The sequence below is a fragment of the Mandrillus leucophaeus genome, unplaced genomic scaffold (assembly GCF_000951045.1).
Source record: "Mandrillus leucophaeus isolate KB7577 unplaced genomic scaffold, Mleu.le_1.0 Scaffold35, whole genome shotgun sequence".
Lineage (NCBI taxonomy): Eukaryota > Metazoa > Chordata > Mammalia > Primates > Cercopithecidae > Mandrillus > Mandrillus leucophaeus.
This window is the reverse complement of record NW_012103698.1, coordinates 660,761-687,051: the sequence shown is the minus strand read 5'-3', so window position 1 is coordinate 687,051 and position 26,291 is coordinate 660,761. Positions and strand designations below refer to the sequence as shown.

At 40.1% G+C, this 26,291-nt stretch overlaps 1 protein-coding gene across 1 annotated transcript in view; it reads right to left on the bottom strand.

Moving 5' to 3' along the window:
- The window catches only part of UBR1 (ubiquitin protein ligase E3 component n-recognin 1), a 160,279-nt gene that overhangs the window by 7,185 nt on the left and 126,803 nt on the right, over positions 1–26,291 (bottom strand). The window contains exons 38-45 of the mRNA XM_011989223.1: positions 25,569–25,636; positions 24,412–24,562; positions 18,524–18,611; positions 13,825–13,958; positions 11,950–12,058; positions 8,567–8,623; positions 5,814–5,891; positions 125–295 (exon numbers count right to left, since the gene is read on the bottom strand). Of these exons, the coding sequence (XP_011844613.1) occupies positions 125–295; positions 5,814–5,891; positions 8,567–8,623; positions 11,950–12,058; positions 13,825–13,958; positions 18,524–18,611; positions 24,412–24,562; positions 25,569–25,636 (856 nt within the window). The remainder of the gene's footprint in view (positions 1–124; positions 296–5,813; positions 5,892–8,566; positions 8,624–11,949; positions 12,059–13,824; positions 13,959–18,523; positions 18,612–24,411; positions 24,563–25,568; positions 25,637–26,291) is intronic.

The following is a 26,291-nucleotide window of genomic DNA, read 5'->3' as shown; positions in this document are numbered from 1 at the left end:
GTAACAGGTTAATACTCTAACTTCTGATTATTTGCTATCAACACACTGTCCCAATAGTGACCCCCCAGATTGGATCCAGATTCCTTAAGTTCATCATAAAGCTTCCAGAACACTCACTACTCACTTTAGGAAGATGCAGACTCCGGCTCCACAGTGAAGTGCGTGAAAAATGCAAGCTCCAACCTCTTCCCCGTTCACAATTTCTTGGCAGCAAATGTTCTGAGAACATAGTATAGCCCCACAGAAAAGACAGAGGACAGGATGCTTTCGCTCATCATCTGCAGACCGTGGGCACCTCAAAAGGGAAGAAAACATTTAGAAAATGGTGGAAAAACAAAACAAAACAAGTACCATATATCCTGTTAGCAATCAAGCATGTTTTCATCACTGACCCCTTTCCAGCAAAGGAAGCTCTTAAAACACAAGGAAACACTGAATTAGCTAATTCCTCTTTAGTATGTCCCCTAAAAGGGCTTCATGGAAAATCTTCCAATCAATCCATAGTAAGAAAATCTATATTACATAAACGGTGTGCTGATAATTCTCCTAAAGTATGGTGGTTGAATATATGCCTTGTGATTGAGATTCACTGATAGACTCCAGTCTTCATCTGACATGCCCAAGTTACAGTTACCTGCCTCCTCTGTATTGGGTTAGTCAAGCTTGTGTCTTCAATGTGGAAGGGATATGACCTTGTAAGTATGCAATCGTTTAAAAGAAAAAAAATTACATTTTACAGTAAGGGCCCAAACACATCCCCCCCATTTCTTTTTTTTCTTTTTTTTTGAGACGGAGTCTTGCTCTGTCACCCAGGTTAGAGTGCAGTGGCATGATCTCAGCTCACTGCAAACTCCACCTCCCCGGTTCAAGCAATTCTCCTGCCTCAGCGTCCTCAGTAGCTGAGACTGAAATGAGAGACTATAGCCTTTGAGTTGGCCCACCCTTCCATCTGGGAATCACAGTCTTAGGAAGAAAAAAGTGATAGTGTTGACTTGCTTGAGTCAACCAGTGTTTTATGATGAGACCATTTTACATACTATGCTGGAGGTGTGCTATAAAGCCCCACCAAGGGGGATAACGATTATCTTTTAAAAAGGAGTTTCCCATGCTCCTCCCATCTATGCTGTACATTGAACACAATGGGAAATATCAAATTCCTTAATTTGGGAAGTAGAAGATAAATGCAACCAAAGGAGAAATCCAACCAGCCCCACACTGGGGTCAGAATAAAGAACATCAGACAGAATCTCCAATAGGGTACTGACAGCTCTTTTTCTGATCCCCCGTTTCTCAGACAGGATTAAAACAAACAAACAAAAAAAAACCCCAAAACAAACAAAACCCCACCTCTGTCTCCACAGGAGCAGAGGGACTCTGTGCATAGGATGAGAGGACTATTTTCACTTCCAGGAGGTTTCTCCAGAACATAGTTATAGCCCTTTTTGGATAAAGCCAACATCTTTCATCTTTAACACAGGATGGCTGAGTCTGAGTCATTAGCCATCCTACAGAGGAAAGGCGGGGAGGGAGCCTACAGCATATCACTGAGCAGCCACTAGGGATGGCTCCATCTTATGGAAATTGGTGGTGACAATAAAACTGGAAGAGATCATAGGATTGATCTTCATTCTTATGTGAAATCTATAAGTAGTAATATCATCCAGAAGGATCCTCACTGTGATTAATAAAGACCAACACTCTCCTCAGATCCTCCTATCTGTCACCCAGGCTGGAGTGCAGTCGCAGTCACGGCTCACTGCTCCCTCAACCTCCTTGGTTCAACTGATCTTCCCTCCTCAGCATCCCGAGTAGCTGAGACTACAGGCACATGCCACCAAGTCTAGCTAATTATTTTGTATTTTTTTGTAGAGACGGGGTCTTGCCATGTTGCCCAGGCTGGTCTTGAACTCCTGAGTTCAAGTGATTCACCCACCTCAGCCTCCTAAAGTGCTGGGGTTACAGGCATGAGCCACTGTACTCGGCCAACCTGATATTCTTAATGCCTGGAAGGTAGTATCTATTCACCAGGCTTTTGTGGTAGCAATGTAGCCCAAGATTAGGAGAATTACTGAATTTAGAGATGGATGCAATCTTTGAAATTAATTAGCTAACTGTTTGAGGGCTGCAAGGTAAAGTGACCCAACCATTCCTTTAGATGATTGACTAGAAAGGGAGCTAGTACAGGAAGGTCAATTTTATCCTGTAACAGTGGCTAGGGTGTGACCTACTCAAGACCCTATTGGGACAGTTAACTTCCCCAACTTCATGGCTTAAAACAATAGTTATAACTAGAAAAGAGAATTTCCTGAGTCATTCTGCAGGGCAGTGATTCTCAGAGCGAGTCAAAGAGGGGCTCTTTAAGACCTCAAATGATCTTTTTTTTTGAGACAGAATCTTACTCTGTTGCCCAGGCTGAACTGTTGCCCAGGCTGAAGTGCAGTGGTGTGATCTCAGCTTACTGCAACCCGCGCCTGCAGGTTGAAGTGATTCTCGTGCCTCACCCTCCTGAGTAGCTGCAACTACAGGCATGCGCCAACATACCTGGCTCATTTTTTTTGTACTTTTAGTGGAGACAGCATTTTGCCATGTTGGCCAGGCTGGTCTCGAACTCTTGGTCTTAAGTGATCCGCCTGCCAAAATGTTGGAATTACAGGCATAAGCCACTGTGCCTGGCCTCCAAATAACCTTAAACTGGCCAGGCGTGGTGGCTCACGCCTGTAATCCCAGCACTTTGAGAGGCCAAAGCAGGCAGATAACGAGGTCAGGAGTTCAAGACCAGCCTGGCCAAGATGGTGAAACCCTGTCTCTACTAAAAATACAAAAACTAGCCAGGAGTGGTGGCAGGTGCCTGTAATCCCAGCTACTTGGGAGGCTGAGGCAGAGAATTGCTTGAACCCAGAAGGCGGAGGTCAGAATGAGCTGATATCGCGCCACTGCACTCCAGCCTGTACAGAGCGAGACTGTCTCAAAAACAAAACAAAACAAATTTAAACTGAACTCCTTTTTTTTGGTTCCTTCAAATGACAGCAAGTTATTTTACATATGAGTAAGGACTACTACATGAAAGCAGTTAATTATGGCTACTAACTGGTATCCTTAAAACAAAATATAAGAGTTATGTGTATTTACTGAGATCTTGAATTAATTTAAGTATTTTACTAAAAAGTCTGGCTGCTGCATAATGCTTAGTAACATTACAAAACTCTTAAAGGAGCTTCGGAATTCTTGAAATTTGGAAAAAGGATGATTACTTACTAGTAAATCAATAAAGTCTTGAATAGGCTTTGTTTTTCAGGCTACCAAGATTCTTGTCTTTTAATTACAAGTTACTACTTGTTTCATGTCATCATTATCAACGTGGTTTGCTATGGGAGGTGATATGATGCCTCCTGAGTATCTAGAATATATAGTTACATCAACAGAAGTTTTGACTTAGTATTTTCAAATACTAAGTCAATGCATTATGATTCAAATATGAAGTATTCACACCCCAATGGTGAAAGTAGATGTGAATATAATTCCTCCATTCGGTGGTATCTCACTGGTGGTGGTCAGGATTCATGCTACTCAAATAACTTACAACATACTATGGCAAGGTAAGCATAATAAGATACAAAATTATGTTTAAGCTACAGGACATTATTTTATCATGTAGACATAGGCTTATGCTCTCTTATAGAGGTAACTAATAGGTAACTCACACACAGCGTTAATAATGAGTACCTGTATATTGTTAACCTATTTTGTTTTCACCAGTCTTTGTTATCATCCAATTCTTTTTCCACTTGAAATGATCAGTGAAAGGCGTGAAAAAGAAAAAAAAAGTTTGGGAACCACTGCTTTAGAGTGGTTTGATAGAGGTTGGGGGGATGGTGCCAAAAAAGCCCAAGGGGGTGTACTCCACTCTTCAGGCTTGCTTGAACCTGAGTCAGGATGCTATTACCTGTTCTGCTGTTTAATGGATTTCCATGTAAGATTTTATTTAATAAGGGTTCTTGTGGCTTGAGACAAAAAAAAAAAAAAAAAAAGATTAAGGAGTAATAGCATAGAAAAGGTAGAGGGGGAGCTCCAGGAATCAGTCACTCTAATCAAACAACTGTTGAGCCAGCAAGAACTGCCTGAAGCAACTTTTTTTTCTTTTGAGACACAGTCTCCCTCACTCTGTCGCCCAGACTGGAGTGCAGTGGCATGATCTCAGCTAAGTGCAACTTTTGCCTCCTGGGTTCAAGTGATTCTTATGCCTCAGCCCCCCAAGTAGCTGGGATTACAGGTGCGCACCACCACGCCTAGCTAAGTTTTGTATTTTTAGCAGAGGCAGAGTTTCACCATGTTGGCCAGGTTAGCCTTGAACTCCTGACCTCAACTGATCTACCCGCCATGGCCTCCCAAAGTGCTGGGATTACAGGCGTGAGCCACCGTGCCCGGCCTGAAGCAACTATTTTGGAACGCTGGAGCCTGGTGAAATACTTGCAGCATCCAGGGGAATGCTTAATAAAGGAAGCAGCTGGTAAATTTTGGTGAGTTTTGACATTTTGTGTCGTGGCTATCTTCCTCTAGCCCCGCCAATGCCACGGCAGGTAGCCATGGGGATGACGGCTTGTTTTTCTGGTGTGGCTTGCTTGTGTCAGGGTAGACAATAGAGACCTTGTCTTCCAAAAGTTGAGGCTGTATGTTTAGATCTCGCTGGTGGTTCACTGCGGGGCCAGCAAGGATGTGAGAAAAAAGGCACCCTCACACATTGCTGGTTGGGACATAAAACGGCGCAACCACTGTGGAAAACAGTTTGCAGCTCCTCAAAAAGTTAAACACAAAATTACCATATGACTCAGCAATTCCACTCCTGGGCATAGATCCAAAAGAAATGAAAACTTTATGTCCACAAAGAAACTTGTAGATGAGTATTTTTTTTAGTAGCATTATCTGTAACAGTCAAAAGGGGGAAACAACCTAAATGCCCATCTATGGAGGAAGGAATAAACAAACTCTTTTATATACATACAATGGAATATTATTTAGTCAAAAAAGGAAAAAAGTAATGACACATGCTACGACTTGGATAAATATTAAAAACATGCTAAGTGAAAGAAGCCAGGCACAAAAGGTCACATATTGTATGATTCCTTTCATATAATATATCCAGAATAGGCAAATCCATAGAGACAGAAAGTAGATTACAGATTACCATAGGGTATGGGATGAGAGGAACAGGAAGTGATTAGTGAGTAGAAGGTGATGAAAAAGTTTGCAAACTAAAGAGGTGGTGATTGTACAAAATTTTGAATACACTAAATGCCACTGAACTGTACACTTTATCATGGCTCATTGCATGATTTCCCCTCAACTTAAAAAAAATTGACAACCACTGTTATCAAGGATACTCAGAGGTCACTGTTAAAAAAGGAAGTTTGTGGCCAGGTACAGTGGCTCATGTCTGTAATCCCAACACTTTGGGAGGCCAGTGGGTAGGAGGATCACTTGAGCCCAGGAGTTCGAGACCAGCCTGGGCAACATATCGAAACCTTGTCTCTATGAAAAATCAAAAACATTAGCAGGGCATGGTGGTGCCTGCCTGTAGTTTCACTACCTGGGAGGCTGAGGTGGGAATAGCCCAGGAGTTTGAGGCTGCAGTGAGCTATGGTCAAATCACTGCACTCCAGCCTGGATAACAGAGCAAGACTGTCTAAACAAACAAACAAAACCCAAACCAAAACAAACAAAAACAAAGAAGTGTGTTAGTTATGGCGTATACCAACTGCAAGTTCAGAAAATGATTTAAAATTATACACACACATATATATACACATTCTCCTTACCTGAAATGAGAAGCTTGATTCAGGAGGCAGCTATAGTCATCAGGAAGCTCTATCAAACTATTTCTTTTTCTAGGGTACCTACAATGTAATTTAAAAGGCAATTTTATTTTAGAGTAAATAAACCCAGATCAAAAACTACCCAAGGTGATAGAAGGAAGAATGTCTTAAAAATAACAAAAGGGCCTGGGCATGGTGGCTCACGCCTGTAATCCCAGCACTTTGGGAGCCTGAGGCGGGTGAATCCCAAGGTCAGGAGATCGAGACCATCCTGGCTAACACAGTGAAACCCCATCTCTACTAAAAAAAAAAGGATCTACACTTGCAATTCAAATTAATTCCCATTGTTAACCTGATCAAATCCAAACTTCTCAGTCTATAATTCCAAATCTTTCATCAGCTGGATTCCTTTCCAAACTTAACTTCCACTAGTTTCTAGGATGAAACTGTTTTAGCTAGATTTCTATACTGTATAGGAAAGTAACATCAAGTAGTAGTTAAGAACACAGCCTTTGAAATTAGATCTGGTTACAAATCCTAAATTCCCTGACACTTCACAAGTCTTTGAACCTAAGCCTGTATTTCCCTGTCTGTAAACTAGGGATAAAATACACCATACTCCAATAATGGGGCCACCATCAAATCAGGTTCTGGGGAAGGGAGGGAGAGAAACATTACATTAAATGAACGTATCAATTAAAAGGCTCATATTGATTTAAGAAATGTCAAATTAAATATGAATATTAGCATTAAGGAAACACACAGAGCAGGTGAGGACTAAATGAGATGCTGAAGTAAAACACAATATACTTAGTACTTAATACATGCTTGCAAATGTTACTCATTCTCACCAAACTAGATACAATAAAAGCCTTGCTTGCATGTATTGGGGAAGATCATCTGAATAATGTGAAATTCTCTCCTCAAACCTCAATCAATCAATCAATTTATTTATTTATTTATTGAAGGCAGAGTCTCACTCTGTCCCCCAGGCTGGAGTGCAATGGTGCAATTTCAGCTCACTGCAACATCTGCCTCCTGGGTTCAAGCGATTCTCATGCCTCAGCCTCCCGAGTAGCTGGGATTACAAGCGCCTGCCACCATATCCAGCTAATTTTTGTATTTTAGTAGAGACAGGGTTTCATCACATTGGTCAGGCTGGTCTTGAACTCCTGACCTTAGGTGATCCGCCCACCTCGGCCTCCCAAAGTGCTGGGATTACAGGTGTGAGCCACGGCACCTGGCCCCAATCAATTTAAATTCTGTAATTCTTTTCATCTTCAACTCAGTTGTCTATATTTAGTGCAACCATAACATTTATTTGAAAAACCCAGACACTTTTTTGTTTGTTTTTTTAGAAACAGTGTTCACTCTATTGCCCAGGCTTGCCCTGAACTCCTGGGCTCAAGCAATACTCCTGTCTCAGGCTCCTGAGTACAGGTACACGCTACTCTGCCTGGCTTAAATTTTATAATTATTTCTATACTCAGCTAAAAATGATCTCTAAGACTAACCTTGCCTCATCAACAATCTTTTCCTCTTTAAATTTCTATAGCACTAATGGTATATTCCATATATCATTATACTTTATGTTATAATGTCTTAAGTTTTATGTTGATAACTAGATTATAGATTACTCATGACCAAAAGCTATGTTACCTCTTTTAAATTTTCCAGAGTATTTCAGTACCATGCTGGGTAAATAGCAGATGTATAAAAGGTATACAGTGAATTGAAATAAAGGAAAAATTTTGTGAGATTAACAGTCCAAAAATACGTATTCATATCTTAAAGTTCTCGTTTCTTTACTCGAAGATCTTTTCTTATGAGTGACTCCTGCTCCATCTGAGCACAGGGGCTGAATCTGGTCACTAAATCTCTAAAGATGTGTTACAAGTGAAAGCAGCATATGCACATGCACAGTGGGGGTGAAAGGAGTTCCAGGGTGACAGAAGATAAGAAAAGAAGGCAAATGTATACTGTCTTCATGTTTGTTTTATCCACAGGAAAATGGTACTAGTGCTGGTATTTAAAGCCAAGAGTCAATTCCTCCACTTGTTTATAGATGTGATTCAAGGGAATAAAACCAGACACCGTATACAATACCAGACAGGCCCTGGGAGGGGATACAAAGAAGATAAGCGTGCAGTTCTTATTGGTCAGTTATTCTGGGTGCAAATAAGTGGACACTTATGAGAGAGAATATATTAGGGGAGGCTTCATGGAGGAGGTGGCATTTAAATTAGTACTTAAGAAAGAGGTAGATTTTGTTAGAGCCATAACTTAAGGGAGATAGGAGGGCTAAAGAAAAGTTTTTTGGGTATTTTCTAAGGACATAAATAGGAAGGAAAAAGGATATAGTTCCATGTATATCTTGTTTTATTCTTAAAAAAAAAAAATCAAAAACAAAAGTGGCTTATAGAAATACTGTAAACCACCACCTTCTGAAGTTCATATACCAGCAGCTCCATGATGCCTCCTCCACCTTTGCCTTTTGACAGGCATGTGCTAGCTTAAAAAAGATTCTCTCAAGAGGAACTGCGGGCTTCTAATAATCTAGGAGGAAAAGGACAGTCATTCCAAGAAAAAAACATTTGTAGGAAGAACCTGATTTCTGGGAAAGACCTAACAGAAGTCAGGAACACTGCACTGAGTGAGAATGAAGAAAGCAGACTAGAAAGCATGCTCAACAAACCAACTACTTTAGGAAACACAACTTGTGGATGAGGGAGAAAGGATTAAGCAGTAAAACCAACCTGACCACGGTGTTTTTTTGCTTCAAACAGTTTAGTAAGGCGGGATCTGCACACCACCTGTATGTGGAGCCAAGAGAAAAGACAAATGGATTATCACAGCTTCGGTGCATGATTTGTCAACAAGCCATTGTTATCTTCTTTTTTTTTTTTTTTTTTTTTTTTTTTTTTTGAGATGGAGTCTCACGCTTTCGCCCAGGCTGGAGTGCAGTGGCAGCAATCTCGGCTCACTGCTTCTGCCTCCTAGGTTCAAGCAATTCTCCTGCCTCAGCCTCCCAAGTAGCTGGCGCCCGCCACCACACCTGGCTAGTTTTTGTATTTTTAGCAGAGATGAAGTTTCCCATGTTGGCCAGGCTGGTCTCAAACACCTGACCTCAAGTGATCTGCCCGCCTCAGCCTCCCAAAGTGCTGGGATTACAGACGTGAGCCACTGTGCCCAGCCTTGCCATTCTCTTCAATTCTTTCTGCCCCTTCTTTCTATATTTCCCTTTCTTTTTTTTTTTGAGATGGAGTATTGCTCTTGTCACCCAGGCTGGAGTGCAATGGTGATCTCCAGTCACTGCAATCTCCATCTCCCGGGTTCAAGTGATTCTCCTGCCTCAGCCTCCTCAGTAGCTGGGACTACAGGCACATACCACCATGCCCAGTTAAATTTTTAGTAGAGAGTATTTTTATTTTTTAAATAAATTAATATTTTAAAAATATTTTTAAAATAAATTTTATTTTTAAAATAAATATTTTAGTATTTTTTAGTAGAGACAGGGCTTTACCACGTTAGCTGGGCTGGTCTCAAACTCCTGAACTCAGGTGATCAGCCTGCCTTGGTTTCCCAAAGTGCTGAGATTACGTACATACGAGACACTGTGCGGCTTATGTTCCTCTTTTCTTTTCTTTTCAGATGGAGTCTCGCTCTGTCACCCAGGCTGGAGTGCAGTGGCACGATCTCGGCTCACTGCAACCTCTACCTCCCAGGTTCAAGTGATTCTCCTGCCTCAGTCTCCCAAGTAGCTGGAATTACAGGCATGTGCCACCACGCCCAGCTAATTTATGTATTTCTTTTTTTTAAATACAGACAGGGTTTCACACCTTGTTGGCCAGGCTGGTCTTGAACTCTTGACCTCAGGTGATTCCCCTGCCTTGGCCTCCCAAAGTGCTGGGATTACAGGTGTGAGCCACTGTGCTCGGCCCTATGTTCCTCTTTCTATACTTATCCTTTTTGTTTTTTTGAGATGGAGTCTACCTCTGTTGCCCAGACTGGAGTGCAATGGCGTGGTCTTGGCTCACTGCAACCTTCGCCTCCAGAGTCAAGCAATTCTCCTGCCTCAGCCTCTCGAGTAGCTGGGACTACAGACGTGTGCCACCATGCCCAGCTAAATTTTTTTTTTGTATTTTTAGTAGAAATGGGGTTTCACTATGTTGGCCAGGCTGGTCTCAAACTCCTGACCTCGTGATCCACCCGCCTAGGCCTCCCAAAGTGCTGGGATTATAGGTGTGAGCCACTGCGCCTGGCCTTATATTTATCTTTTTATATTTATCATTTTGCCCCTTTTCTTCTCCCTTTCTTTCTTCTCTTTCTTTGTTGTGTCTAATTATTTTTCCTTCTCTTTTTCATTTATTTTTTAAAGACTATATCAACGAAGGTCTTTCTAGAAAAACAGAAACCATTCTAAGTATTTAAACAAGAGAGAATTTAACAGGAGTTGGTAATAAAAGTGACAGAAGGGCTAAGAAGTCAACCATGAGACAAAAAGGCAAGGCAAACTGAAGATCACCACTCCCCTAGGCTGGAGGAACAAAAAGAAACAGCAGTATCATGGAGCCCAGAGGCTAGGGACACCAGTGGATGCTGGAATTGCAGTAGGCTTGTCTGGTGGGAACTGGAGCCAGACAAGAGCTGCAGTCACCGCCAGAGATGCCCCACAAGACAGAGAGAGGTAGCCTGAACTGGGGCCACTCTCTTTTTTTTTTGGAGACGGAGTCTTGCTCTATCACCCAGGCTGGAGTGCAGTGGTGAGATCTCAGCTCCCTGCAAGCTCCGCCTCCTGGGTTCCAGCGATTCTCCTGCCTCAGCCTCCCAAGTAGCTGGGATTACAGGTACCTGCCACCACGCCTGGCTAATTTTTGTAGTTTTAGTAGAGACAGGGTTTCACCACATTAGCCAGGCTGGTCTCAAACTCCTGACCTCAGGTGATCCACCTGCCTTGAAATCCCAAAGTGCTGGGATTACATGCATGAGCCACTGCGCCTGGCCAACACTGGGGCTTCCCTTTCTCCTGGCCACCAAAATCTTGCCAGTGCCTCCCCTCCCACTGGCTGAACCCATGTAGAAGCCAGCTGACAAGGTAGAATGGGAAATTCCCAGGGTCATTTTCCTGCAACATAGGGCAGAGGATGAGAAAAGACTTTCAGACAAGGAGGGTCTGGAAAGATACAGAGGGCAAGGACTTCCTGTTCCAATGTGTGATTTTTTAATACTTGACTAAACTAGAATAGCAATTAAAACTTATGTACTCCAAGAATATAAAAGTAAAATTAGTTCAACCTTGTACTTAACACAAAGCGTGATGCTGATTTTCTTAATTCATTTTGATCACACTAGAGATCAGAATATCCCAAGAGAAAAGAGGAAGCAAAGAAAAGAACCCAACACAGAGAACCACTGCACAAGAAGGGTGGTAGGAGACAGAAGCCAACATTCACACAAATACTGACTTGGGTATTAAAAAAAAAGATAATGATTAAAGAAAAAGGTAGAAAGTAAGGAGAATAAAGGAAATGATGGGCAAGAAAAGTCATACAGTGAGAGCTGATTATAAGAATGATGGAAAATGGTGCAGGCAAAGATAGGGTAAGGAGATTGGAGGTTAGGAGCATTGATAATGAACAAGAGGGCCAGTAACTAATGGGGTAGAAAGTTTTTCCGAAAGAGGGACACATTTCTCTCTTGGAAGTTTAACTGAAGTATTTTTTTTGATCTACCAAATGACCTTCCTTCTTTTCTCAGTCACTCTCCTGATACATGTGCTACCATGTGAGATGTGCTCCTATTTTGGATACAGCTCCAATTTGAGTTCTTTTGATACTAATTGTGACTTTATGCCTGCTAGCAAAATCCCCATCCCCCACCCCCAATTTAAAACAGATGAGACACCAGCTGCCGGGAAAGCAAATAAAACGAATGACAGTTATAGTGGAGTCAGCAGAAATTCCACCGCCTATGGCTGTTGATCTTATCCCCACTTCTTAAGTGTATAACTTAGGAATCTCCTATACCTTTGCCACCCCTTTAATCAATGCTAATCAAACTAAAAGCTTTGCAAGTAATTGTAATTTTAAAATTTCAAATTGTATAATAACCCAACGACGACATTTTACCCCCATAGTACCTCTGGAGCAAGGGCCTTACAGTATCCCAATATTCCTGGAAGAGCAGGAACAAATTTGTAGGTAGAGACAGATAGCTACAGAGTGCACTGTACTCTCCTTCTGCAGAATCTGCAAGAGAATAAAAATACATTTAATAAGCACATTATTCTTACCTGGTCAGTCTGTTACTAGAGTTTCTTCACTGTTTATGCTCATTTCTATACTCTCCTTGTAGAGGGTATATTGCTTATTCTATAAAACCATGGGTGGCAAATAAGTCACAGTGATTTTTTTAAAACATAAATTGTATTCAGTCACTCTCCTGATCAGATGGCTCTAATGTATAAACCACACTTAATATAAAATACAAGGTCCCTATGGTGGCCCAAAGGCCCTGTGTGAGCTGCCCCTGGTTGCTGCTTAGACCTCATCTCCTGTTACCCTCTCCTTAGGCTTCAGCCATACTCATCTCTCTGCAATTCTGTGACTACATCAAACAAAGCCTTGACATTTATAACTTCTTCTACTTAGGAATATTCTTCCTTCAACTGTCTGTCCAACTCAACCCCATCTATGCAGCTGTTTGCTCAATGTCTCCTCACATAGAAGCATTCTATGAAAACTAGCTCGGAGAGTTCCCCACTCTGGCCCCAATACCCTCTCTATCCCTGAACTGCTTCATTCTGCCTTGCAACATTTATCAGCATTTGACATTACATTATATATATATTTCTCTACTTGTTTATAATTGGATTCCTCCCAATAAAAACGACTTTATTTCACTCACAACTGTACTGTAGCACCCATGAGATAAATACATGACTTTTTTGTATGTGAGCAAACAACAGATCTGTGCTGGCAATTACTTGGAAAGTGGACTCCTATTTTATAAAAGACCATGAAAAATCTAGATCAGATAAACCCTACTGAACTGAGTTCAAGATAAAGAAGTTGATAGCCAGTAACGGTAACCTGGTCAGCTTATTCTCAAAGGACAAAAGGAAGAATCTCTGAGCAGTTTTGATGACTCTTCCAAAATCATATAAACATTCTGATTTTTACCCATACAAAGCCACAGGAAGGCTTCCCTACTTTGGTCTAGATTTAGAGGCAAGTAAATGAGAAGGTGATCCTCTTGCTTAAATATACATGGCCTCAGTTGGTTCCAGTAGGCCTTTCCTAGCAGCACTTTCATTCTTTAATGTAGTTACATGTACTTTTTTTTTTTTGAGACAGCCTTGCTCTGTCGCCCAGGCTGGAGTGCAGTGGTGCAATCTCGGCTCACTGCAACCTTCACCTCCTGGGTTCAAGTGATTTTCCCACCTCAGCATCCTGAGTAGCTGCGATTACAGGCATATGCCACCATGCCCAGCTAATTTTTTTGTACTTTTAGTAGAGACAGGGTTTCACCATGTTGGACTGGCTGGTTTTGAACTCCTGACTTCAAGTGATCCACCTACCTCGGCCTCCCAAAATGTTGGGATTATAGGCATGAGCCACCACACCTGGCCTATATGTCCACAATTTAAATAACAGAGTACATAGTAAAGTCTTCCTCCTATAGCCAAACAGTTCTCTTCTCTAAAGACAACCAATGTTTCTAATTTCTTGTATAGCCTATCAGTTATGTTCTGCATGCAGGTATTTTATAAGCTCAAGCATATAACCTATACATAGATAGGAGCTAAAAGTAGGTCTTGCAGATTAAAAAGCTAATAGACTTTTTGGCCTCACCTTTAACCTACACCAAGGCTCATGTTTGAAGTGAACACACATGAAAGAAATGGGGAGAGGAGAAATGGTTTTGTCTGCTTTAACCTTGTATTCATGAGCTTGAAGATAACAACAAAGAAAATCTCCCATTTTCCACTCCGTGATTTCATTTTTCTACTTACTGGTATGCAGGTCCTCAGGCGGAGTTACCCCAAGTAAATAGTGGAAAAATAATGCAGCACAGCGAAGATAAGGGGTGATGCCATTCTTCAGTGAGACCCACAAATACCAGCCAGGGATACTACACCCGATGCAGCTAAGAGACAATAATTCCAGAAGAGAACAGAATACGTATCAGACTAAAGTCCTAGATTTAAACATATCCCCCTTTTCAAATACAAAGTTAAACATTTAGGTAATTTATTATCCATGCAATTTTTAAATATTTAAAAGAAAATACAATCCCAGCACTCTGGGAGGCCAAGGCAGGAGGATCACCTGACGTCAGGAGTTCAACCAGCCTGGCCAACATGGCAAAACCCCAGTCTCTACTGAAAGTACAAAAATTAGCCGGGCGTGGTGGCAGGCACCTGTGATCCCAGCTACTCAGGAAGCTGAGGCGGGAGAACTGCTTGAACCCAGGAGGCGGAGGCTGCAGTGAGCTGAAATTGTGCCACTGCACTCTAGCCTGGGCAACAGAGCGAGACGCCAACTCAAAAAAAAAAAAAAAAAAATTTGAGTAGCTAATAGTTTCAGTGTTTAAATCTCCTAATAATTTCCTCAAGAAAATCACAAATCTTACATTTTTTACCACATGGATTTTTAAGGCAAGGAACTACTCTTCTTTTTCCTAGGTGGCGATAAAAACCAAAAGCAAAACAAAAACGAAGAGGCAACCAAAAAATCTACTTTAAAGGAACTTGACTCTAAAATAGGTATACTCTTTATTTTTAAATTTTTATTATTATTATTTTTTGAGATGGAGTCTTGCTCTGTCACTCAGACTGGAGTGCAGTGGCGCAATCTGGGCTCACTGCAACCTCTGTTTCTCAGGTTCAAGTGATTCTGCTGCCTCAGCCTCCTGAGTATCTGGGACTATAGGCACACGTCACCACGCCTAATTTTTTGTATTTTTAGTGGAGACGGCGGTCTCACCATGTTGGCAGGATGGTCTCGAACTCCTGACCTCAGGTGATCCGCTTGCCTCAGCCTCCCAAAGTGCTGGGATTACAGGTGTGAGTCACCATGCTCAACTAGTTTTTTTTTTTTTTTTTTTTTTAGTAGAGACAAGGTCTCACTATCTTGCTCAGGTTGATCTCGAACTCCTGGGCTCAAGCAATCCGACTACCTCAGTCTCCCAAAGTGCTGAGATTATGAGTATAAGCCACCATGACTGGCCTAAAATATATTCTTCAACATAAAACTTAAAGGTAACTAAAGCTTCCTTTTTTTTGGTTTGTTTATATTAAAACCTTGTAAAGAAATGTGGAGAAAAAAAATTTATCAATAACTAACCAAAGCAACTTGTTAGCTAAAACGAAATTAATCATTTCCTAGTTTCTATATTAAGATTGACTAATGATGTGTATGGCAGTTAAACTATTCTGTATGATACTGTAAAGCGAACCTTATGTAAATTATGAACTTGAGTGAATCATAATGTATTAATATTGGTTAGTCAATTGTAACAAATGGTACCTCCCTAATGCAAGGTATTAATAATACAGGAACTGGTGGGTGGAGGGAGCAAATGGTGACTTTTTTTTTTTTTTTTTTTTGAGACGGAGTCTCGCTTTGTCGCCCGGGCTAGAGTGCAGTGGCCGGATCTCAGCTCACTGCAAGCTCCGCCTCCTGGGTTTACGCCATTCTCCTGCCTCAGCCTCCCGAGTAGCTGGGACTACAGGCGCCCGCCACCTCGCCCGGCTAGTTTTTTGTATTTTTTAGTAGAGACGGGGTTTCACCGTGTTAGCCAGGATGGTCTCGATCTCCTGACCTCGTGATCCACCCATCTTGGCCTCCCAAAGTGCTGGGATTACAGGCTTGAGCCACCGCGCCCAGCCAAATGGTGACTTTTTATACTTTCTGCTCAATTTTTCTGTAAACTTAAAATGCCTCTAAAAAACAAAATCTATTAACTTAAAAAAAAATAAAAAAGACTGGTGAAGATGACTGATGAGGGGAACTTGGCAGCAGATGTAGTTCAGCAGAGTACGCCCATCGTACTCCTACTATAACCTCTACACAAAGGTTAAATACACATAAGATTTTAACTATATATTATGAATATATGTATAAATTATATATGTATTACATAACTACGTTACACAATATATGTACATATTGTATGTTATGTATGTATTACATGCATATTAAAATACAAATGCCAGTGTATTTTCCATATTACTCATAAGAACCTTAACCTGTAACTACATGCAAGCACTGAGTGCATCAATTGTATGGATCACTGTAAAAGGACAACCTATTTTCCATTTTCTACATTTATTTTAATTCTAAATACTCCTTTTGTTAAAATCCAATCATCTTTTGGCTATGCTTCCAGACCAGTTTACAAAAGTAAAGATGTGTTGACTTGTTTCAGTCTCAGAAACAAGTGGGTAGCTGTTATTCCAACCTACTATCTTTTAGTTCAAAGTAAAATCATCAAAATGAGTTTTCTTCACTGTAAGCCTATCCTATAGCAAACAAAGTCATGCTAAAAGCCCTTAACAGATTTTTTTTTTTTTTTTTTTAAATAGAGAGACAGGGTCTTGTTATGTTGCCCAGGGTGGTCTCAAACTCCTGGGCTCAAGTGATCCTCCTGCCTTGGCCTCTAAAAGTGTTTGGATTACATGCATGAACCATTGCACCTAGCTTCATAACTGATTATTATTATTATTTTTATTATATTTTAAGTTCTGGGATACATGTGCAGAATGTGCAGGTTTGTTACATAGGTATACATGTGCCATGGTGGTGGTTTGCTAGTACCCATCAACCCGTCATCTACATTAGGTATTTTTCCTAATGCTATCCCTCCCCTTTTCCCCCAGCCCCTGACAGGCCCTGGTGTGTGATGTTCCCCTCCCTGTGCCCATGTGTTCTCACTGTTCAACTCCTACTTATGAGTGAGAACATGTGGCATTTGGCTTTCTGTTCCTGTGTTAGTTTGCTGAGAATGATGGTTTCCAGCTTCATCCATGTCCCTGCAAAAGACATGAATTCATTCTTTTTTATGGCTGCATAGTATTCCATGGTGTGTATGTGCCACATTTTCTTTATCCACTCTAACACTGATAGGCATTTGGGTTGGTTCCAAGTCTTTGCTATTGTGAATGGTGCTGCAATAAACATGTGTGCATGTGTCTTTACAGCAGCATGATTTATAATCTTTTGGGTATATACCTAGTAATGGGATTGCTGGGTCAAAGGGTATTTCTAGTTCTAGATCCTTGAGGAATCACCACACTGTCTTCCACAATGGTTGAATTAATTTACACTCCCACCAAGAGTGTAAAAGTGTTCCCATTTCTCCACACCCTCTCCAGCATCTATTGTTTGCTGACTTTTTAATGATCGCCATTCTAACTGGTGTGAAATGGTATCTCATTGAGGTTTTGATTTTCATTTCTCTAATGACCAGTGATGATGAGCTTTTTTTTGTTTGTTGGCCGCATACATGTCTTCTTTTGAAAAGTGTCTGTTCATATCCTTCACCCACTTTCTGATAGAGTTGTTTGTTTTTTTCTTGTAAATTTGTTTAGGTTACTTGTAGATTCTGGATATTAGCCCTTTGTCAGACGGATAGATTGCAAACATTTTTTCCTGTTCCGTAGGTTGCCTGTTCACTCTGATGATAGTTTCTTTTGCTGTGCAGTGGCTCTGTAGTTTAATTAGATCCCATTTGTCCATTTTGGCTTTTATTGCAATTGCTTTTGGTGTTTTAGTGACGAAGTCTTTGCCCATGCCTATGTCTTGAATGGCCCCAAAACTCCCAAAGCTGATAAGCAACTTCAGCAAAGTCTCAGGATACGAAATCAATGTGCAAAAATCACAAGCATTCCTATCCACCAATAATAGACAAACAGGGAGCCAAATCATGAGCAAACTCCCATTCACAATTGCTACAAACAGAATACCTAGGAATACAACTTACAAGCAATGTGAAGGACTTCTTCAAGGAGAACTACAAACCACTGCTCAAGGAAATAAGAGAGTACACAAACAAATGGAAAAACATTCCATGTTCCTAGATAGGAAGAATCAATATCGTGAAAATAGCTGTACTGCTCAAAGTAATTTATAGATTCAATGCCATCCCCATCAAGCTACCATTGACTTTCTTCACAGAATCAGAAAAAACTACTTTAAATTTCATATGGAACCAAAAAAGAGCCTGTATAGCCAAGACAATCCTAAGCAAAAAGAACAAAGCTGGAGGTATCACGCTACCTGACTTCAAACTATACTACAAGGCCACAGTAACCAAAAGAGCATGGTACTGGTACAAAACAGATATATAGACCAATGGAACAGAACAGAGGCCTCAGAAATAACACCACACATCTACAACCAACTGATCTTTGACAAACCTAACAAAAACAAGCAATGGGCAAAGGATTCCCTATTTAATAAATGGTGTTGTCTAGCCATATGCAGAAAACTGAAACTAGACCCCTTCCTTACACTTTATACAAAAATTAACTCAGGATGGATTAAAGGTTTAAATGTAAGACCTAAAACCATAAAAACCTCAGAAGACGACCTAGGGAATAACTGATTATTTTTAAACTAGAATTTAAATGATTCAAGTGTTACACTGCCAAACAACTGAACAAGAAATGGAATTACTACAATAGACTGAACTAATGGATTTTCACTCACCCACTTGTATATTGAGAAATTTCTGCAAAAAAAGAAGATGCGGAATGAGCCTCTTCACTGTCTTCTTGAACCTGAGCAAGGGGAACGCCTGAAAAAGAAATTCTGCAAGATGAATTATGTATTTGCTATTCAGTTTATAAATTATACTTTAATTTCATGGTTCCAAGATAATAAACAATGTAGATTCATTCAACTGAGGTTTTCACTTTTTTTTTTTTTTTTTGAGACAGAGTTTCGCTCTTGTTGCCCAGGCTGGAGTGCAATGGCACGATCTTGGCTCACTGCAACCTCCACCTTCTGGATTTAAGCAATTCTCCTGCCTCAGCCTCCAGAGTAGCTGGGAACTACAGGCATGTGCCACCATGCCCAGCTAATTTTGTATTTTTAATAGGGACGGGGTTTCACCATGTTGGTTAGGCTGGTCTTGAACTCCTGACCTCAAGTGATCCACCCGCCTCGTCCTTCCAAAGTGCTGGAATTACAGGCATGAGCCACTGTGCCCAGCCCCACCTGCTTTTAATCTAAGTAGCTGATGCTGAATATTAAAGTTGTTAGGTAAACTTTATCTATATATTAGCTGGAGAAACAAACAGGGCAGAATCACTGAACATGGATGTTTAATATTTACTTGCTAAACATGTAAATACTTCATCATAATATGACCATGGAAATAAATTGTTATCAACCTGCTTTGGTTTCCTAGGAATCTTAGGCAGCAGATAGAAATTCAACCTCTAGAAAGGGAAGTAGGTGTCTGTCCTGCCTTCATGCTCAAGCAAAGGGTCCCATAAAGGGAACTTTGTGAGATTATTTTCCTCCATCAACCTGTCCTTAAGAACGACCATCCTAAACCTTTCCAGCAACTGTCAACTCTCCCACTTACATTAAGGCTCTGGATAAGCTACATAAGTTCCCTGAACTTCAGAATTACTGTATTAAAATTGATATAGAAATGTCTACCTTGTAGTTTGCTGAGAGGTATAGTTATAGCACATTTGAGTATTGCTCTGTTGTTTTAAAAATGCTTTTGTTTATGTATTAATTCATCTGGAAGGGCACGATTCAAGTTGCCCTCAGTAATTTTATCATATCTTGAATGAATACTGCTAGTCCTTTTCATTTTCCAAATAACATCTCTTTATTCCTATACTTTTAAAAAACACATCATGAATTCATACTGATTTTTTCAATTCAAATGTAAAAGAGTTCAATAATTCTAAGGGATTCTTTATAAATTTGAGGTAAATTTTACATGCAATTAAATGCACAAATATCAAGTACTCTATTTGATCATGAGTTGGACAAATGCATACACCCATAAGATTTTTATTTTTTAGTTAATACACTTTATTTTTTAAGAGAAGTTTTAGATTCACAGCAAAATTGAGCAGAAAGTACAGAGGATTCCCTCTGTCTCTCTGCACATACAACATCTCCCACCTATCAACATTCGGCACCAGTGTTGTACGCTTGTTATAATCAAAGAGCCTACATTGCCACATCATTATCACCCAAAGTCCACAGTTTACATTAGGGTTCATTCTTGGTGTTTACATTCTATGAGTTTGGACAGATGTGTAATAATGACACATATGCACCGCTGTAGTATTTTTCAGAACAGTTTTACTGCCTTAAAAATCCTCTATGCTGTGCCTGTTCAGCTCTCCCCCAACACCCTTACCCCTGGCAATCACTAATCTTTTTACTGACTCTATAGTTTTGCCTTCTCTAGAGTGTCATATCATTGGATTAATATAGTATACAACCTTTACAAATTGAGTTATTTTAGCTAGTCATAGGCATTTAAGTTTTGTCTATCTTTTCATCTTGATAACTCATTTGTTTTTTTATTTTTTTATTTTTTTGAGATGGAGTCTCGTTCTGTCACCCAGGCTGGAGTGCAGTGGCGCAGTCTTGGCTTACTGCAACCTCCGCCTCCTGGGTTCCAGCAATTCTCCTGCTTCAGCCTCCTGAGTAGCTGGGATTACAGATGTGCACCATCATGCCCAGCTAATTTTTGTATTTATTTAGTGGAGATGGGATTTCACCATGTTGACCAGGCTAGTCTTGAATTCCTGATCTTAGGTGATCCACCCATCTTGGCCTCCCAAAGTGCTGAGATTACAGGTATAAATCACTGTGCCCAGCCGATAACTCATTTCTTTTTAGCACTGAATAATACTTCCACTCTCTGGATATACTGTAATTTATTTATCCACTCACCTATTGAAGGATGTCTTGGTTGCTTCCAAGTTTTGGCAATTATGAATAAAGCTGCTATAAACATCCTTGTGCACAGTTTTGTGTGAACTTCAGTTTTCAATTCATTTGGGTAAATACAAGAAGCATGACTGCTGGATCACATGGTAAGAGTATATTTAGTTTTAGTTTTGTGAGAAACTGTCAAGCTGTCTTCCAAAGTGACTGTACCATTTTGCATCCCCATCAGCAACAAATGAGAGTTCCTGTTGCTCCACATACTTGCCAGCATTTGGTGGTGTCAGTGTTTTAGATTTTGGCAATTCTAATAGGTGTATAGTGGTATCTCATTGTTTTAACTTGCAATTCCCTAATGGCATATAGATGTTGAACATTACGATCACTTATCATCTGTACATCTTCTGTGGTGAGGTGTCTTTTCAAGTGTTTTGGCCACTTTATTTTTTAGAGATGGGATCTTGCTATGTTGCCCAGAGTAGTCTCAAATTCCTGGGCTCAAGCAATCTTCCTACCTTGGCCACCTAAAGCGTTGGAATTACAGGCATGAGCTATCGCACCTGGCTCATTGCCCCGTTTTTTTTTTTGTTTGTTTGTTTGTTTGTTTGAGACCAAGTCTCATTCCGTTGCCAGGCTGGAGTGCAGTAGCATGATATCAGCTCACTGCAATCTATGCCTCCTGGGTTAAACTGATTCTTATCTCTCAGCTTCTCAAGTAGCTGGGACTACAGGTTTGCACACCACACCAGGCTAATTTTGGTATTTTTAGTACAGACAGGTATTCATCATGTTGGTCAGGGTGGTCTCAGATTGCTGGCTGAAGTGATCTGCCCACCTTGGCCTCCCAAAGTGCTGCGATTACAGGCGTAAACCACGGCACCCAGCCTCATTGCCCATTTTAAAATTGGGTAGTTTGTTTTCTTACTGTTGAATGTTAAGAATTCTTTGTATACTTTGGATAACAGTCCTTCATCAGAAATGTTTTTTGCAATACTTTTTCCCAGACTGTGGCTTGTCTCTCATTCTCTTGACATTGTCTTTCAGTGCGTAAGTTTTTAATTTTATTGTAATGAAGTCCAGCCTATCAATTATTTCTCTCACAGATTATGCCTTTGGTTTTATATCTAAAAAGTCATCTCCATACTTAAGGTCATCTAGGTTTTCTCCTATGTTATCTTGTAGGAGTTTTATAGTTTTGTATTTTACATTTAGGTCTATGATCTATTTTGAATTAATTTTTGTGAAGGGTGTAAAGTCTGTGTCTAGATTCATTTTATTGGACATGTATGTCTACTTGTTCCAACACCATTTGCTGAAAAGACTGCCTTTGATCCTTTGCTCAAATGTCAAAGATCAGTTGACTACATTTATGTGGGTCTATATCTGGGCTCTCTTTTATATTTTATTGATCTATTTGTCTAATCTTTTGCCATCCACACTGTCTTTATTACTGTAGCTTTATAGTAAGTCTTAAGGTTGGGTAGTATCTGCCCCTCAACTTTCTTCTCCTCCAATACTGAGCTGGCTATTCTAGGACTTTTGTCTTTCCATATAAACTTTATTTATTTATGTACTTGTTTGTTTACTTATTACTTACTTTCTGATTGGGTCTTGCTCTGTTGCCTGGCCTGGACTGCAGTGGTGCAATCCCAGCTCACTGAAGCCTTGACTTCCTGGGCTACAGCAATCCTTCCACATCAGCCTCCCAAATGGCTGGGACTATAGGCGTGTGCCACCATGCCCAGCAAATTTTCTTACTTTTTCTTAGAGACAGAGTCTCACTATGTTGCGCAGGCTCAAACTTCTCCCAAAGGGCTGGGATTACAGGCATGAGCCACTGGGCATGGCTCACATAAACTTTAGAATCAGTTTGTTGATATCCACAATAATAACCTGCATGGATTTTCATCGGGAGGCTGGAGTACAGTGGCGTGATCTCGGCTCACTGCAACCTCCGCCTCCTGGGTTAAAGTGATTCTCCTGCTTCAGCCTCCCGATTAGCTGGGATTACAGATGCCTGCCACCACGCCAGTTGATTTTTGTATTTTTAGTAGAGACAGGATTTCACAATGTTGGTCAGGCTGGTCTCGAACTCCTGACCTCAGGTGATCCGCCTGCCTCAGCCAAAGAGCTGGGATTACAGGCGTAAGTCACCACCCGGCCTCTATTGTCTCTTTTATAAAACACATAAGCAAAAATGTATATAAACACATATATTCATAAAATACCCTACAGAAAAATGCTATGCTATAACCACTATTCTGTACCTCACTTTTTTAACTTATTGTATCATAAAGATCAATTCATATCAGATCTTGTTCACTACTTTTTAAAACTGCATAGAATTACATTATATGGTACATCATAGGTAATTCAACGAATCCCCCATTGATGGACAGCTCAATTATTTGTTTTTTTGATATCCCAAAAATAACACAATAAATAATGTTGTGCTTGCATCATTTCCTATTTTTGCTGGTAAAGCTTTGGGATAAATTCCTAGAAATGAAGTTGGTGTACCACAGGGTAAATGCGCATGTACTTTTGTCATATTTTATTCTGACATCACTTTAATTATGTTCGTCCTCTAGATTATCTGAATCTTCAGTAGCCCTTATTGGTCACTGGTATCCAGGATCAGATTTTGCTTTGGGTTTTTTTTCCCTCTTTTTTAAAGAGATGAGGTCTTGTTCTGTTGCCCAGGCTGGAGTGCCATGGTGCAATCACAGCTCTCTGCAGCCTCAAACTCCTGGGCTTAAGTGATCCTCCCACCTCAGACTCTCAAGTAGCAGGGACTACAGGCGCCCACCAGCATGCCCAGCTAACAACAACAACAACAAAAAAATCTGTAGAGATGGGGTCTCACCATCTTGCGCAAGCTGGTCTTGAACTCCTGAGCTTAAGGGATCCTCCTGCCTTGGCCTCCCAAAGTACTGGGATTACAGGCATGAACCACTGCATCCAGCCCCCAGACTTTGCTTCCTATTAAAACCCAGACTCTAAAAGAACAACTGTATCATCATTCCATAAAGTTGTATTACTCATGTATCTTCAAATGAACATTAATTCAAAAGACATTTCATGAGTGTTTACTGGGTTTAACAAAGGTTACTAGATACTTGCAGCTTTAAAGGGAAGATGTTGAAATTTCATTGTTTCCTATTATCAAGAAACTTACACTGAGGACAAAGGAGCAGAGAGAGAGAGAAGAAACAGGGAAAGGAGCAGAACAACAATAAGATATAACCACAAGTAACTATAAAACAAGATACTAATGACAAATGCTACAAGGGGAAGAAAGTACTATCATTTTAGCTGAAGGAATTAAGAATGGTTTTAGGGACCTCCTTATCAAAAGGTTGAAAAACTCATGTAGGGACAGACCTCGAGGACGAGGAATTTGAAAAAGACAGAAAAGCAGGTTCAAGTGGTCTCCCTGCATATCTGCAGAGCAGTTGCTAATTAGGTAGTTTCACCTAATTATCTTTTTCACAGCTTATTCTACCTTTCCTTGCTTAAATAGTATCCATTAAAAAACAGATGAATAATCATTCAATGAAAAACGTAACACAGAACCTAGAAATACATTATATAATCACAAACATAATTAATTCTGCCAGTAAAGCATGGCAAAATGTTATTCACAGTCAACACCCAGATGAAAACCTTACCTGTGTCTATTGTAAGTAGTATCTGAAGCATGTGTGCCATGGTGATCAAATGGAAGAGATAAAGGTGGTTATAGGAAGAACTAACTGAAGAAGGCTGCAGATCAACAGTTTCATCCCAATACAAGGATGGGAATGCTAACACAGCACCCACCTGTGAGAGAAAAATGGACATCAACATGGGTAATGATAAAAGACTAACATAAATTAATGTCATAACTAAATGTGAAGGGCATCAGATGCTACACTGTTTGTGTGTGTGTGTTTTTAATAAACACCATATTTTTCTTACTTATTCAATAGAATATCTTAGAATGTAATGTACCATAAATGGAGGACGATGGTCACCACCAAATAGGTTATCCCTTTGCTGTGTCTATTTATTGTAGTTCTAGGTAGTGGTTCTGAACTCTGACTCAGAAGATTCAACATTACAGGAGTTCTTAAAACAATACTGACACAGAGGCCCCACCCTAGTCTAACCAAATGAAAATCTCTTGGGGTAGGGTCCAGTTAATAGCATTCTTTTCAAAGTCCCTCAGGAGATTCTAAAAGACAGTCAGGGTTGATGACCACTGGGTAGAGGCCTAGATAATGAGGGATGAGGATGCTGGCTAACCCTGCATCCATAAACTCCATGCTCCCAATCTCAATACTGTTTTCTCTACAGAACTTGGTTTGAAGGAATGAGATCATCACAGGAATGGAAAATCTCTGCAAAAAACTAAGGGCAGTTGCCATCCATCCATAGGTGTTTTGAGGAAGCCTAGATACACCCATGATCTGGTCCTTATCATCAAATAATGATTTTAAGAGAGCTCACACAGTTATTGACTGTATATCATGTATACAACTTAAGAAAAAGGCCAGAAGGGGAGCATAATATGAATTAGAAAAGGCTTGTCTGTACAGACACCCACTAATGTAATCAACCAGGAAAAGACCTATTACAAATTCAAGTGCTTTTTTTTTTTTTTTTAAATGAATTTGATGGTCTCCATCAAATCTGTACCTATGTAAACAGAATGGACAGGAGAGACCAAACTTTATAGATTAAACACCAATAATTTATAATCTTGAACAAAGAGCATTAATTTGAATGAGGAAAGTACAAGAAATTATCAACATGAGTGACTTAAACAAAATTACTGAACACTTACCAAAACATGAAACAGATCTATAGACAGAAGGCATGGTGTATCTTCTGATTTTAGGTTAGGAAGAACAACTAAAACAAACAAAAAGTTAATGTAATTCAGTAAGATAGCAATGTAGTTAAATAAAATGCAAGCTAAAAACACCTAAACCAAACATGTAACAGGGTTATAAAACACAGAAACTAATAAGTCACACCTTTGAGATATGGAAACTATAATGAGACAAACTGAACTGAGAAAAGGCTGCTAGAAAGACTTGGATACAGTTTAAGCATTGAAAGGTAAAATCTAGGTGGAAAAGGCACATGAAATAGGACAACTGAAATATAGAGATTGTTAAAGAAATATTTGTTGAATGAATGAGAAGAGTTACTTTTATACAATGTCACCTCTATCACTTGTTTTCTCTGACTTCCATTTCTAAGTGTTCTGTGATACATAATATGTGAACAAAATTGGGGTTGTGGAGTGGAAAGAACATGCAAAACAGAGTAGGTGAAATAAGGATGGAGAAGATCCTCCTGAACAAAATTAAGATAATGGTTTATGTAGATTGGTCATCTGGAGGAAATGCAAATGACTCAAAAGCTACTATCTTTCCAATCTGGTCCATGCCTAAGGAAAAGCTGTAATTCCAAAAGTGAGAGCAAGAGTGGCAAAGAAGTGAAATTGAGAAGTCAGGACAAGAGGAATGGTTTTGTTTATATAAAAATGAGGGAATGAATT